General features: G+C 43.4%; 1 protein-coding gene across 1 annotated transcript in view; it reads right to left on the bottom strand.

Annotated features, from left to right (window-relative positions):
• The window catches only part of wwc3 (WWC family member 3), a 40,872-nt gene that overhangs the window by 2,596 nt on the left and 22,166 nt on the right, over positions 1-16,110 (bottom strand). Inside the window, 17 exon segments of the mRNA XM_051947740.1 lie at positions 790-917; positions 1,008-1,238; positions 1,327-1,419; positions 1,557-1,721; positions 3,363-3,510; positions 3,610-3,734; positions 7,219-7,389; positions 7,501-7,696; positions 8,976-9,062; positions 9,170-9,250; positions 9,655-9,775; positions 9,847-10,056; positions 10,059-10,417; positions 10,840-10,929; positions 12,121-12,369; positions 15,551-15,624; positions 15,808-15,957. Coding sequence (XP_051803700.1) covers positions 790-917; positions 1,008-1,238; positions 1,327-1,419; positions 1,557-1,721; positions 3,363-3,510; positions 3,610-3,734; positions 7,219-7,389; positions 7,501-7,696; positions 8,976-9,062; positions 9,170-9,250; positions 9,655-9,775; positions 9,847-10,056; positions 10,059-10,417; positions 10,840-10,929; positions 12,121-12,369; positions 15,551-15,624; positions 15,808-15,957 — 2,678 coding nt within the window.

Consider the following 16,110-nt stretch of genomic DNA (forward strand, 5'->3'; position numbering starts at 1 on the left):
GTGAAACTAAAAGTAACATGTAGGAGGTGGTATCTGTGCCATGCTTACTTATAACACAAATGCAACAGCCAGTGTCTCTATATACCACTTCCTCCTTTTCATAACTCAACCAACTTGTGGAAACCAACTCTGACGTGTTCCCTGTTTTCTGAATTGTAGTCATTTTGTTAAAAGTACCTGTTGTGTAACATTTTCAAGCCCAACTCTAATATGATTCACTATTTCAATAGCAATTGTGTGAAATTGTGGCACAGAAACCCCACCTCTAACTACAGAAGAGTAGAAATCAAGCTTTAGTACGAGAGTAGCTGTAATCAGTCGAGATTATTTCATCTTAATTGTAAGATTTGGTTGTTAGGTCAACACCTGTATATCTCTTCTCAAATGACGTCGTGCTCAGGCTGTGATTTCGTTGTCTATGTTGGGACATTTGTATTGAGCTTAAAGAATAGCCCCTCTAACACCTCATATAACTATGTCAGCATTTCTATACATACACATTTTGAGCCTAAGATGCACACATGAAACAAAGCTAAGACAGCATTATGTCAAGGTGCATAGAAGTGTGTTAGTAAAGTGCTAGATGTCAGAATGTGTAATTCATAATTTTTCCTCCAAGTCCTGATCTAAGAAAGCAGGCAAAGACGTTGCATGTGTAGAAAAATGGAAGAATTTCTATAACACCTGTATTCCTGGTTCATTTGGGAATATCACATTATGAACACTGATGTTAAAGTTCTCAGGAGAGTAAGACTATGTAAGCTGACCAGGAGTGGGGAGATTCCCAACCTGAATGTCTGCACAGGCAGAGGTTCCTTCTGGCTCTGCCCTCTCATCTGCAGAACCTCTTTGGAAGCCTTCCTCAGCCTCCTCTCTGCCGCCTCCTCCTGACGCTGCTCCTGCTTGCTTTGGCTGGCCTGTAAAACAGCAAAAACAGTCAACTGCTGCTGGGCGAGGCTGGATCCGGTATGTGAGGTGGCTGTAGCTGGCTCCGCCTCCGGTCCCACCTGTCTCTGGGCCTCTCTGAGCAGGCAGCGGAAGCGCTCGTCCCTCAGGGCCCAGTGTGGGAGCTCGGTGGCCTCCTTGGATTGCGGCTCCTCCAGTCGCAGCTTCAGTTCTCTCAGGGCGCTCAGCTCCTCCATCAGCTGCCTCTGACGGGTCCTGCAGGCCTGAAGATCCAGCTCCAGGTCCAGGGAGGTGCGTGTCGGCTGCTCGGCCAGGGAGGAGCGATACGACTGCTGCTCGTCACATAAAAACGCACCTCAGATAAACAATAAAAAGACACTCCTACACGCACAAGCTTAAAAACAAACAGAGACATTGTACCTGCTTATATCTCAGTGTTCTTCTTTCCAATGTGTTTCTGACAAAAGGTGATTTCTTTGGTAAAGTTGAGCTGTCACTGTCACTGCGATATAACTGAAAGAAAAACAGAACCAGTCACATCATGTAGACAGGGTATTCACATTGGGCGGTCTGAACAGCTGAGTCGTAAACGTCAATCAGCGCTGACAGCAGTCTTAAATCATTCGTTTTTCTTTTTTCCAACAACTCACCCTGCAGACATACTGACTCCGTGCGCCAGGTGAGAAAGTCTGAGAGCGAACGATGGTGCTGCCGCGCATGAATGGCGAGGCGTGACCCCAGCGGCCTCCCCTCTCTTTAGGCCGGATACGCACCGGCTCTGGGAACAGGCCGTCTGTCATGGTGGCCTTCTCCACCTGCAACAATGTATGAGAGTCACTTTCATGCTCAGAACCACAAAATCCACCTGCAGGTTAAATGGCACCAAAATGACACTATTCATTAAAACTGTGAAAACATCTGGGTCAATATATAATTGTGGGACTTTCTGTAACATAGTTCACAGGTATCATAGTTGACATTTTGTTGTTTTCAGGCCACATGGCATTTTTAGAGAAAAATTCTTCTAAATATTATATATACAGTTGAGTAAAATTGAGACTTATTTATAAAGATACTGTAGTAAACCCGTTGACATGTGATAAATCCACACTTGACTCACACACTACTTCATATGAAATAACTACGACATCCTTGGAGTCTTCCAGTCTTTTCTTCAGGAGGAAATGACATCACATGGAGCAGGTCATGTGATCTGGAATCAACACACTTCCTTCAGAGGTGTTTTTCTAATGGGAAACTTAGTTGAAAGTGATTTCTCGGACACAGATAATTTATTTTCTGTATAAAATTTGATATATTGCCAAAAAAGAAATATTTGTCATGATTATCTCAACTTAATAAAAAGAACAAAATCACAACTATTTTTGAAAGAGCTCATTTTACTATTGTTTAGCTAACTAGAAGGTGGCTGTTAATAAATTTGGATGGCTATTTAATTGACATTTTTTGTGATATCCAGTTATTTCCATAATAAATAATTATGGAATTTGTAAAGATGAACATAAAAACATTTTCTTTTACTTGTAATAAAAATGTATCCAAGATATATCCTATGGACTTCAAAATCCCTCAACTATATATTAACCCAGGGAAACTCTGCACATTTTCAACTTTGTGACAGTCCTTGAACTACTCATGTTTGATGTGAGGTTCTGTTTGAAACATTGGGCAAATTCTAAATGTAAAATCACAATCTTTCATATCACTTTATACTACATATCTTGCTTAAAAATAGTTAAAAATAAGCAGTTTACACCATCCCTTAAAAAATGTAAAAAAATAAATAAATCTTGAGGTCTTCAGTGAAACCAAGCAGCAACTAGCGACTCAACTGTGACCAACAGTGACAAAAAAAAAAATCAGACTTTTGGCTGAACTGCAGGCAGAACAGAGTGAGGACAAGAATGGAAATAAATAAGAGAGATTGAGCAGAAAAATAAAACATACTTGCAAAAAATAATGAGGCAGGTTCAAAAATGGTATACAGTGGAGCAATCTGTAATATATTCAGCATGGTGAAATATATTTCCAGAGTTAATATGCAGAGTAGTTTGAGATTTAGGTTGTAAAAACATAATAAGATATCCATAGCATGCAGAGTCACTGTTGCTATTGGTAACATGTGGAGAAAAAAATCCGTTTTTAAGTTTTTTTTCAATTTCTGTAAAAAAAAAAACAAAGAACTTCAACTGTTCTTTTTTGATAACTAATAGCATTCTGACTTTGTTTTACTTAAAAGGAGATGTTTGAGTCCTCCTCTAGTCATGGTTCTGCTGCAGGACTTTATAGTGCTGTTAAGCTCAAAGTGAGTGAAAATATGACAGGAGCAAAAGATGATCAGAAACTGCTTAGGAATCTGAGTGTTAATTATGGGTTCTTACTTTGTCGGTGCATAAAAATGAAAATCCACACGCTACTGATGCTACAGACTTTACCTTTATAGCAGAGTGTTTGCTGGTAGTCTGGTCACAGCGCCCCACAGTGGTGATGCAGATGCCTTCAGCACACAGGCCCTCTGAACAGGGAGCTGTAAAAGCTGTGCTGTTACTGCAGCCACTGTCCACCGACTCTGCCTGCCAACTCCTGCAAAACACACCCTTGTCACGACACACACACATGCTGGAGGCAGACAGAAACACTTATAAATCTTCAAAATTTGGCCTGAATGGAAAACACTGTCACCTTTCAGATGCCGCCTCGCCCGGCTCATCCTTCTTCTCCAGCCTCTGCAGCTCCAGCTCTGCGTCCCGCTCCTCCAGGTGGGTGGTGGTTGTGTTGGTGCGTGACAGCACAGTGCATACAGTGTCCTGTAACATCACACAGCTAGCTCTCATCATCTTCACACTGCCAACATTCCCCCTCCCTCTGCTGACAGTTTGCTGAAGCTGCAGTGTGAAGGCTTGTTTGGCTTCTGTTGCACATTCTTGTCAATTACTCATGCGAACAAGTTGCACACCTGCAGAATGTTGGCGAAAAGCTGCGTAGCAACACTACGAGTAAGAATTTCTCCTGAAGGCTTGGCATGGTGTACAGCTTATTTGATTTATTTTATCTTTGTTTAAGGTTTATGGTCAAATCTCTCATCAGAAGATGTGTAACTGAAGAGTGCAACCACAACTTGCAAGCTGGATTTTGTTTTGTGTTTCTAAATCTCCTGGTTGGTTAATTTGTTTTACTTTTGTCCAGTGCCAGCTGCTGTCAAGCTTGATTTCATAATCTTTTGTAACTTTATAACAGTGTGCCTTTTTGCCAGTTCTCCGATGAAAAATAGATTTTAATCTTAGTAGCCTTCCTGGTTAAATAAAGCTTAAATAAATAAAACAGACATGTAAAACAAAATAATCTATATCCATTTAAATGTACACTACTTATATTGAGAACTTCAGGCATAACTGAACATAATGAGTAGGAATATGGATGTACTAAGGTTCACAAAATGAAAAACCAAAGGAAAGAGTTGTCTGAAGTCAAGGAGAATACACACTGATCAATCACAACGGAAAACCACCCGTCTAATTTTGTGTAGCCAACAAAACCACGACTCAGACATGTCAAAGTAACGTCCCCATGAATGAGAGAACCCCAGGTTTCCCAGCAGAATACCACAATCTAGATGGACTAATAATGTTTTTCACTTCACCGGTCAGTGGTTTTTAATGTTCTACAATTTCATTTAGCAGACACTTTTGTCCAAAGCGACGTACAACACAAGCAAGAATTCAGCAGACCTGCCAACCTTGGCGAAATATTTTGCGTACCACTTAATCGCACACACACACACACACACACACACACACACACACACACACACACACACACACACACACACACACACACACACACACACACACACACACACACACACACACACACACACACACACACACACACACACACACACCATTTTACCATTTTAACCGCCAGCTGCTGCGGGTGGGGGCACAGGGAACGGGGAGAGACAGAGGACAGGAGAGAGCGGGCCAACAAGGGTTCGGCAGACTCGTTATTCTCCGCTACTCTATGATGATTGGTTGAAATTGCACCACTACACTGCTGCATCATGCATGAGTATTGCACATCCACATTTCTAACAGCACTCACAGATGTCTGTAGCTTTTTGCGTAGTTTAATGAGGCGGAGCGTACCAGCGTATTTTGATGTCAAATTGCATACCTGCTACGCAAAATGCGTACAGGTTGGCAGGTCTGATTCAGACACAAGGAGTGCGATTGGTCAAAGGTGTTACCATCAAGTTGCAGAAGAAGTGCCAACCCCCCCCCCCCTTTTTTCCAACTTTGTCAATGCTAAATAAGTGCTGGGTTTTGGACCACCTGACGTATTCTACTCCTAAGGTGGAGTCGGATTAAGTGCCTAGGTTAGGGTGAGTCTTCAATTGTCTCTTAAAAGTAGAAGGGGACTCAGCAGAACGCACAGGGTTTGGTAGTTTGTTCCACCATTTGGGAACAACAGAGGAGAAAAATCTGGTTAGAGATATCGAGCCGTGCTGGGCTGGAAGCACCAGGTGTCTCTCACATGCAGAGTGAAGTGGGCTTGAAGGGGAGTAGACCTGGATCAGGAAATCCAGGTAGGCTGGGGGCATTCTTGTAAATGTTTTGTAAGCCAGGAGGAGAGTTTTGAATTTGATTCTGGCTGAAGGGAGATGAATAGGGGAGTGACATGAGCTCTTTTGGGCTGGTTGAAGACCAGACGTGCTGCTGCATTCTGGATCATCTGTAGAGGTTTGACTGTACATGCAGGGAGGCCTGCCAGAAGAGAGTTGCACTAGTCAATGCGTGACATCACAAGAGCCTAAACCAGAAGTTGTGCGGCCTGTTGGGTCAGGAAGGATCTGATCTTCCTGATGTTGTAGAGGGCATAACGACAAGATCGAAAAACTGAGGCCACGTGAACCTTAAAGGCCAGCTGGTCATCAATCATGACACCCAGGTTTCTGGCTGAGTTTGTGGGCACAAGTAGGTTCGAGTGAAGTTGGACATTGATCTGAGGCTGAACAGAAGGACAAGCTGGAAAGATCATGAGTTCAGGCTTAGACAGATTTACCTGAAGGTGCCGTTCCTTCATCCATGTGGAGATATCAGCCAGACATCCTGATATCCTAGCTGAAACTGTTGTGTCGTCAGGTGGAAAAGAGAGGAAAAGCTGAGTGTCGTCAGCATAACAGTGGTAGGAGAAGCCATGGGAGTGGATTACTGCACCAAGTGAGGTGGTGTACAGAGAGAAGAGTAAGGGACCAAGCACTGACCCCTGAGGGACCCCTGTTGATCGGTCATGTGACCTTGACACCTCCCCTCGCCATGACACTCTGAAGGATCTGCCTGTGAGGTAGGACTTGAACCACAACAGGACAGAACCTGAGATGCCGAGCTCAGAGAGTGTGGAGAGGAGGATTTGATGGTTCACGATGTTAAAGGCAGCAGACAAGTCCAGCAGCAGTAGGACAGAGGACTGACCAGCAGCTCTCGCCAGCCGCAGAGATTCTGTGACTGATAGGAATGCAGTCTCAGTGGAGAAGTCGCACCTGAAGCCTGACTGAAAGGGGTCAAGTTGGTTGTTGTTCCGCAGATGTTCAGAGACTTGGTTAAATACTGAGCGATCCAGTAATTTTGACAGGAATGGTAGAAGTGAGACTGGCCTGTAGTTTTCAACCTGGGCTGGGCTGAGATGAGGCTTTTTGAGCAGTGGGGTGACGCGGACTTGTTTAAAAGTAACAGGAAAAATGCCAGTTTCCAGGGAGGAGTTGACAATGTGCGTGACTGCAGGTTTGATTGTGGTCTGATGGTCTGCAGGATGCTAGTGGGTATTGGATCGAGAGGACATGTTGTAGGTTTGAGCTCAGAAGAAGTCTGGAAACCTCATCCTCGCTCAGAGGAGAAAAATAGAGTGAAGGAGCAGTAGTGGGTTTGAGCTGACTGGACTGGTCAGGCTCAGAGAACTGGTTGCTGAATGAAGCCACCTTTTCATGTTCTGGCTGATTAGTGTAGTGTAATGATTATTTTTTGGGAGCTGTCCTTTTTTTTTTTAGGTGCCTTTGCGCATTTTGCATTTTTCTGGTCACACTACAGGATCACATTTTTTTAGTGATGTTCCAGCAGGTGGCTGGATTTGATTTGAAGACTTTTCTCTTTTTAATACCAAGTCTGACCTCAGGTTCATACTAAACTTCTCTGAACTCTCTCCTGATCCTGTCCTGATGGATGTTATCTGAGTGGTCACTGTTATGCTGTTACCTGACCCTGCTGTTGTTCACTGATAAAATACATGAGTGTTTACCATGGCTCTGGGCCTTTGATCCTCATCCTGGCCATCGTGGTGTCTGCGGTGGCTGAGGCTCTTCTGTTCAGGCCTCTGTGACTCTGTCCCACCCAACATCTGGACTCGCAGCCAGTGGTAAACCATCTCTGCACTTCCCTCGCAATCTGCTAGGCTCACCTGGGCTGTACCCTGCAGGAACACACACACAATTTCATCATTTTACTGTACAACAAGAAAATCTAAACAGCAGGGGCCATCCATCAGCAGTGATGTTATTGCTGTTGAGGCTTTCAGACCCACCAGTAGCTCCTCCTGAGCCTGAGGTCCCAGCGAGCAGACGGACAGCTGCAGAGCGCACACCGCCAGGGCGTTTGCAGGGACAGGAATGCGGAAGCCTTCATTGAAACTCATCTGGCATTGTGGCTCCAACGCTGTACAACAGTAAAACGCACAGGCCCTGCCGGCGTCCAGTGGAATCAAGTGCACCTTCACGTACCTGAAAGACGAAAAACAATAGAGCAGTATTCACACAGATATCTGTTTGTTGATAAGTACTTGTCTTCAAAGTGTAGTCAGAAGGGATTCAGTATCCCAGCTCCATCCAAAGGTTGCTAAACTGGCCAACCAGTATCTCTCCAGGTCACTAAGTTACATGCTGTATCTTGCACTTCATATTTTAATCTGTAAAATATCAAGTGTGGTTTTGTGGTTTGTACCATTTTTAAAATTTCAATTTCAATGGCTTTATGTCTGAGTTGTTGGGGTGCGACAGAAAAGTTTCAAGACCTACTGGAAATAATTTCACTGTCCTAAATTTTGCCACAGCCCCTGTCAAAGTAGTCTCCACAAGCAGTAAAACACCACTTCCAGTGCTCATGCAACACTTGTAAGTCTGGTGTCATGCTCTGCAACTATGCGAAAGCCCATATGATGGAAATTTTGTTATTTCCCCCAAGTCCATGAGAGTTTGAGTGGACACTCTGTCATGTCATGTTCAGGTCTGCATGCAGCCCAGAATGTGTGGCTGCCACACAAGGGCACTGGGATGCCTGCTCAGCAGCAACAGTGTGCCTGCACGGAATACATAGATGGACCTACTGTGCATCTGTAGTGTCCACAGCTGTCCCAGTGTGACCATAAGGGAGTAGAATCACGGTTTAACACTCTCTAGAAGTCTTGCTATGCAAACCTGTCAGGCACTGTCTGTGATGTGTGACAAATCTCCAATGCAACATCTCTGCTCCAGTTTTAACTCCAGTGAGAAATCGCAATGCACACCTTCTAGTGGTCACAAAAATGTGTGTGCTGCTGTGTCACATGGTCTACTGACTTGTGACAGTTACTGCTTGTACAGGTTACATGGGCATGACCATGATGTACTTCCTGCATGCCCAATATGAAGTCCTGGAACTTTTAATCACACTATGTAAATATTTTCTTGCTATGTATTTTTTAAGCCCATTAAATCCAGAGACCTGTCAGTGTCCATCATAGCAATTACAAGAGTTGAGGGGCAAATATAAGATCTAGTCAAACTTTTTATACTTAAAAACTGCCGAAATGTTTCAAAAGATTAAATATCAATTTGGAGAATGTGGCACAAATGTTTTTTCACCGATCAATAGGGCCAGGAAATCAGTTTGTGTTTTCACTAAACTAAGCCGAGCTACGCTAAAAGGTTGACAGATCTTCTTCTCATGTTACTTTTTGAAAAGGAACAGCAAATAGGTCAGTACAAATCTATTCCACTAATCATCATGGCTGAGAGCACTCACACTTTATAGCCGTCTCTCACGATTGACCTATTCAAATTCTTGAGCTGTAGCAGATGCAGTCGCAGAGACTGACAACTGGACTCCCACCTGTAAACAGGAAAGTTTGACAAAGAGAATGCAACATTAATACAGAGACACTAACAGGGACTGAACTTGCCACCCACGTACAGTCTCTACACTAACAGTTTACTCACAGCAGTCCCAGTTGGATCTGGGTGGGCTCGCTAACAGATGTCAGCTCTTTCATGTATGACATCTCATCGAACTCCTCTGCCCTGTTGGAGGAACGACAAAACAGTGAATCAGCAAATAGCTTTCCTCTGTTAACTGACATAAACTGTTTGCACAATCATCTAAAGATAGTCCAATAATCCAAACAGCAGGATATTTGCTATATTTATTTCTTTTAGATATCACAAGCAACTTCTGTAGGAAGGTGATATTACAACCTAATCTTAGGTTGGTTAAGATCGCAAAGTAGAATTTAAAGATTTAAAGAATTTAATGTTTTTCCTCCTTCTTTTGCAGTCATCGATACCATCTGATAGCATTAAATCCAATCAAAGCTGAAAGTGTTTTTCATCTTGACTGCTGCAGTCTTCTCCTCTTTCACTAGGAGGTGCCAACAGCTTAATGTTCATGTTTTTTTTCAGTCCTGTTAGGGTGAATCTCCTCTCACCTCCTTCCCCATGCTTCGAACACACCGCTGTCTGTAGCTAGAGCATCTTCAGAAACACCTGCAGAGACTCTCCTGGCTCTCCTGCCACTTCTGTTGGCACTGTTGCCCCTCAGAGTCACTCCTACAGAAGGAATCACAGTTATTTCATGAACAGTCACCTATTGGGAGAAAGGTCAGATCTCATTCACTTGCCTGTGGAGGTGAAAGCCGCCTGAGCTCCGCCGTCTCTGTGAACCTTGTTGTCCAGTTGATGCACAGCGGCGGGGCTGACCGTGTCCTCGCTGCTCAGCATGGCGGTGTGTGACAGGGTTTGTGACTGAGCCCGCAGCCCCTCCAACAGGCCACGACTCGCCTGCTCCATGTACTCCTCCGTCATCTGGGTGAGTGGGCAGTCCTGGGGGTAGAGTGGTAGGGGGTGTCCATGGGAGAGCTAGGCGGCGACAGGGAGGAGAGAGAGGAGCGGGAGGAGAGGGAGGCCAGGGACTGTGGGGTGTCGTGGGAGCGTTTGGGTTTGCTCTGGTTCATGGGGTCGGGAGTGAACATGGAACAGTCTCTGGACACGGCCTCTGGGGGAAGCAGGTAACGAAAGTGAGGGTCGAGAGGCTCTCCGGCCCCCTCATGGCGCTCATACTGGGGGAGGCCATAGATGTCACTGAAACTGATGGAGCTCAGGGAGCCTCGGCTGGATGCCAGGGAGCCTCGACTTGAGGCCAAAGAGCCTCGACTGCTGCTGGACGACACCGTCAGAGAACTGGCTGAAAGGCTAGAGATGAAAGAATATTAGAAAAAGGAAACAGTCATCAAATGAACAACAAGTACATCTTTACAGAATGAGTGTGTGAACTAAACTTCTGGAGAAATTTAATTGTCTTTTGTTTCATGAATATTTCTTTCTCAAAGAATGAACATAAAAGAGAGTGCGTACTGAGAAGTGGGCTTTTGTTGTTGCTTTGGGTGTGTCAGAGACTTTTCTTTCATCAGCAGATTTGATCTATAAAATCGGTCACTTACTGACTCCCTCAAGGACTGCTGCTGTGCTAATGAACCTTTAAATCATTGATACTGTGAATGCTCCAGTGATTATGCACTAACTTTGTTTGATCTGTGTTGTTTTGCTTCTTGTTTTATCATGTTAATGCTCCAGTAAAAAATTCAATAAAAATGAAGAATGAGTTTGTGCGTCACCTTTTCAGCTGGGAGTGAAGGTAGGTGGTGATGCGTGTTGCCTCCTCCAGCTGCCTCAGCAGGACGTTCCTCTTCTCCTGCTGCAGGATCCTGTCAGGAGTTACACATTGATTTCATTTCATTTATTTCAAATATGCCACAGTATCATAAAGGCAAAAAAGAAAATAAATACACAAAACAAAACAACTGAACCACATCCAAGACCTAGAATAATGTCTGAAAACGAGTAGGATGAAGCTTAATTTATTAACTCTGATATGTTCATTGATAAATAAGAAATTCACTGTTCAGACTTAAATGAGCACATCCATGTCTAGACATTTACTCAAGGGTAACATTTAGGGCAATATGTGTGGTCAGAATTCCTCAAATTCAAAGCTATCATATCGTCCTATATCAGAAGACATCAGCCCTGCTTCTACTTTACTGTAGCATCATACAGCAGCCTGCAGGTTCATATCAGAGAGCAGTGTTTACATCTTATAGGATAAACTGGGCTATGAGGGCACCCTTATTTCTTCTCCAGTTTCAAGAGCATAGCTGAAAAACTAACAGATAACCTGAGAGTGAACACACAATGCAGTATCATATGTAAAAAGAGTTACTTCAGTTATCATTTCCTTGATCAGCTGGCTTTTGCACACGCACGTCCCAACCCCTCACTAATGACTGTATGAAATATGCATTATTACTCCGCCAAGGCAAGCGGCAGAGTTATGTGACAATCGGCGTACGTTCGTCTCTTAATCCGTGAATCTGTCTGTTTGAAACATTACTCAAAAAAGGAGTAACAGATTTGGATGAAATTTTCAGGGAAGGTCAGAAAAAAACGCAAAGACCACCTGATTAGATTTTTGCAGTGATGTGGCTTATAGTCTGGATCCATGGATTAATTAAACATTTCCGTGTCATTGTGAGATAGCGGCATGGTGTCACTGTAACTATGACAACAAGTGAACACTACATCAGTTGCCTGCTGACGATCCTACTACAAATCCACTGCTGCAGTTTTATCAGTTGGAAATCATACAACAACTAAGCAGTCTTGGTGTAGTACTGTGTTGTCTGAGTGCTTTTCTTGTATTAACGCTGCACTAACGATGATGATTTTATTACTGAATTATTAATACACCTAGTATTTATTACATGGATTTAATGGTAGTATGTTACAGATTAGGCATTTTGACTTCTAAGTCTGTACCAATTTTGCGTTAGAATGTCCTTTTTGGGGGAAAAAAACAAAAACAAACAAAAAGAGGTGACCATCACAATCATTCTCACCTCTGATTGGCTCCCTGGCTCTGGGAGTTGTGGGCCCTCTGCACCTCCTCCTCCAGCCTGGAGCGCTCCTCCTCCAGCTGCAGTAGGGTCTCTGGTGGATGCTGCTGCTTGCTGACCAGGATGATCTCCTGCAGAAGGGCCTCCTTCTCGCGCAGGAGCTGCATGAAGTCTCGATCACGGTCCGCCTCCGCCCGCCCTGACCAGCTCTCACTGTCCAGCTGTGCGAGCTGGTGCTGAATACTCTGCACCCTGATAGAGCAGAGGGAAGGATTAATGGGGGGCAGAACTGGTTTAAACATTTTACTGCTCTCCTCATACCTGGCACTGGTATGCTGACAAGCATACAGCTGACAAATTTATAGTCAGAGGTAGGCAGGTACGTGCTGTGTCCACTTAGTTGCGAACATTTGTTTACATAAACTCTGCTGGAGCCAAAAGTGCCTGGCACTCTCACTGAAGTACAAACAGCATGGAGTTCACATGCCATGATCAAGAGTGAGTGAAAAAAACCCTCATTCCTCTTGTTTCTCTTACACACTGCTCTCTCAACTCAGATCAGGCACTTGTGGATTTACCGTCATCGACAAGTTGACATAAACACACCGATTGTGTATATGCTGAAATTAAAGTGCCACAATAAACTGCTGTAATTGTTAACATCAAATCACCAGGGTTTTTCCTGCAGAGAGGAAAGGGCTGTTTTAGTCAGCGCCAAAGGAAATTCAACAGTGCCAAAATGATAAAATGTTAATGTCAGTTAGGTTCCATTTACTGCAGTCCAAGAGACGTTCTTATCAAATGTCCAGAAATAACAGGAAAATGCAGTAATTTCTGTGAGAAAAGGTAACACAGATTCATCTTGCTCACAGATCACGTGTATTGCTGTGCATAGTCTCCCCACAAAGTCCCACACTGAGCCAGGAAAAACCCTGATTACATTTGGCAATCACACTGTAAGTTGTCATAATATTGTGACAATATCTGGCCAAATATTGCAAGTCCACCAGACAGTGAGTAAACTGGTTGGAAATACTTGACATTCTTCTTTATAGGTCTGAAGTGGCCATATATTATATGATTATTTACTGCATTACAAACTGTTTGGCATCTGCAGTGGTTTGGGACAAAGATCTGAGCCTTTTTGAAGACACGCAGAAAAACATGTAAGCCACACAGCCTGTCACTGAAATGAAAAAAAAACTGTAAGTTAGGATTGAACATACTGAAAATGTTAAGTGTTTTAGTCCACATAATTTGTAATTTATAAATACAACTCTCTCTAATAATAAATCCAATTTTGTTTTGGTACATGTTTTGTATCACAAGATAAGGAATCAAAACATAACTGTACCAATGTTTTGGAAATAAAGAATGTTGTTGGTGTTCTGTACTCATTACTACAAATACTTTAAGCATACTTTGTAGTAAATTCAATTAGAGCTAACATTTATTTGTATTGTTGATTAACACCCACCATTGCCTTGTTTTTTTTCCACAACCCAAAAATATTCTGTTTACAGTCATAGTGGAGCAAAACAGCAGGATATATTCACATTAAAGTAACTGGTATCTGAGAATTTAGTCTTTTTTCTCTTAAAATATTACTCAGATCAGTTATCAAAATGGTTGGTGATTAATTTAATACTTGATATCTATTCAAGTAGTTGCAGCTAAGCTTAAATCAAGCATATTTTTTTTATTTTATCTTTTTTTCTTTAGGCCTTGAACCCCTAGAGGGGCATAGGCCATTCACAACAGTCTGCCAGCGTCCACGGTCCTGGGCGATTCGCTCCAACTCTCCCCAGGTGCAGCTGGTCTGCTTGGCGTCCGCCTCCAGGTCTCTTCTTTTGGTCGTTCTTTGGTCGGCCTCTCTTTCTCTTCCCCTGAGGATTCCAGGTCAAGGCCTGGCGTGTGATGTTTGTTGATGGTTTCCTCAGGGTATGCCCTATCCATCGCCATCTTCTTCTCCTGATCTCTTCTTCTGCTGGCACTTGGTTGGTTCTTTCCCAGAGATCGGCATTACTGATGGTATTTTATTTTTTCATTCTAACTTAATTATGCTAAATACTAAGCTATAGCCTGCAGGCAGTTAGCTTTGTTTAGCAAATAAAGCTGAGGAAAAGTCTGCCTACCTCTGTCCATAAATTCTGCCTCCAATAAATCTAAAGTTTGTATTATGTATACAAAAAAGTGTAAACAAGATCTTAGCTTCATATTTATAATATGACAGTGATATTAATCCCATCATAAAATTCTCTGCCAGAAAGTAAATAAATAAAAAAATGTTTAAATATTCCTTAGTGTTTAGATAAAGCAGTGCACTAGCATAAAGAAATATTTATAACTAGCTTCTAAACAGTTCTGTTGACTGTGCGTTTTCTCTCTGAAGTAAAGCCACTACCTGGATGGCTACATATTAATATTTGCAAGAGAGGTTATTGAGTTAATGCTCCCTGCAGCTTTGCCTAAAGCTTCTGTGTTCCCTGCACAAGTGTTTATGGCAACACTAGACAATCATCCCCACAAAAGATCACATATTTGAGGCCAGCAGACACTTCATGCCGAGACTATAATGACAGTATTCAGCGTGGTAATTTCTGTCTGAGCTACCTGCTGCATCAGCCAGTGGTCTTACAGGTGTACATCACTAAGATGTTTATTCAGAGTTAAATGGGATCTCAGAAAGGGAGCTCTCAGCTCAGATGAAATAACTGTGTTTATGTGTGTTGGATTTCAGACAGAGTGACTCAGTGACAGAGCATGCAAGTTTCCACAGGTCTCTCCCTTTCCCTCCCTCCCAATCTCCCTGATGTCATGGTTGGCATTGCTGCTGCTGGGTCACCACAGCAACATGAATCTTGTAAAGAAGTGTGCATGCAGCCAGCGTAATAACACTGTTGCACACTGCAGCGCCTTATGGCTGCAAGAGAGCGTCTGACCAGGAATGTATCAATCGTTAGACAACACACCCCCAATGACATACCTTTTGCTGAATTCATAGGTACCCTCATTCAAAAGAAAAGGAATTTCAGCCTCCATCCAGTGTTGATTTTGCCAACGTATAATTTAACATGCACTATAGGGTGAGCTGGGATATATTTAACCGAACAGTGTGTATATTAAACCACCTTGTGGAGGAGCAGGGTGTGTGTTGAGGCAAGAGGTGGGCAGTCCTCTCTCTGGCTGCGCACACAAAGGCAGCACACAGTCAGCAGCACCGTGGCCAGGCAAGAATGTGACCACCCAGCTCATTCTGCTGGCCAGACATCGCTCAGCAGCCACGGCCACTGGGCCCAAATACTATTCATAACACATCCTCCCACTGGACGACGCACAGGGAGAGGGGGTGACGGGGCCTGTGAGTCACTGCTGCATGCCGGTGTGTCATACTACTACGACTGACAAACAACAAACACCCAGACACACTTACTTTTTCTTGGCTTCCTCGTACTGCCAGTTGAGTTTCACTTTGTCCACCAGATGTGAGGAATCTTGGGGACCATACTAAAGAGAAATAAATCGTTACATGCACGGATCACAGGAACACATATTATCAGATTAGTCATTTCAAATATATGATGGGAGTACGGGAAGCTTCATGTGGTATAAATAAGTTAATTTAGTCATCAATGGAGCTGCTGATCATAACTTCAGGCGCAGACAGGGAGGAGCAGCAGTGCCTCCTACCTCTCCCATGATGTCAGTCTGACAGCCAGTGTCACAGTACTGCTGCAGATTACATGAATCCCCCACGGTTCCAGTGCTGTTCGCCACCTCGCTGGCCGAGTCGCTGATTGACAAGCTGCTTTGGAAGTTAACTGTCAGCTTAGCCAGGCTCTGTGAGAGAAAACAACAAAACAGAATATTAACCCAGCTCAATCCCAAAACCTGCAGGCAGCTTTTAAAACAAAAAAAATCATCGAAATGACACAATTTATCTGAGCCAGAAACTGTAAAGAAATTTTTAACTCTCCTGACAGCCATTGAACT

The sequence above is a fragment of the Acanthochromis polyacanthus genome, chromosome 4, assembly GCF_021347895.1.
Source record: "Acanthochromis polyacanthus isolate Apoly-LR-REF ecotype Palm Island chromosome 4, KAUST_Apoly_ChrSc, whole genome shotgun sequence".
NCBI lineage: Eukaryota > Metazoa > Chordata > Actinopteri > Pomacentridae > Acanthochromis > Acanthochromis polyacanthus.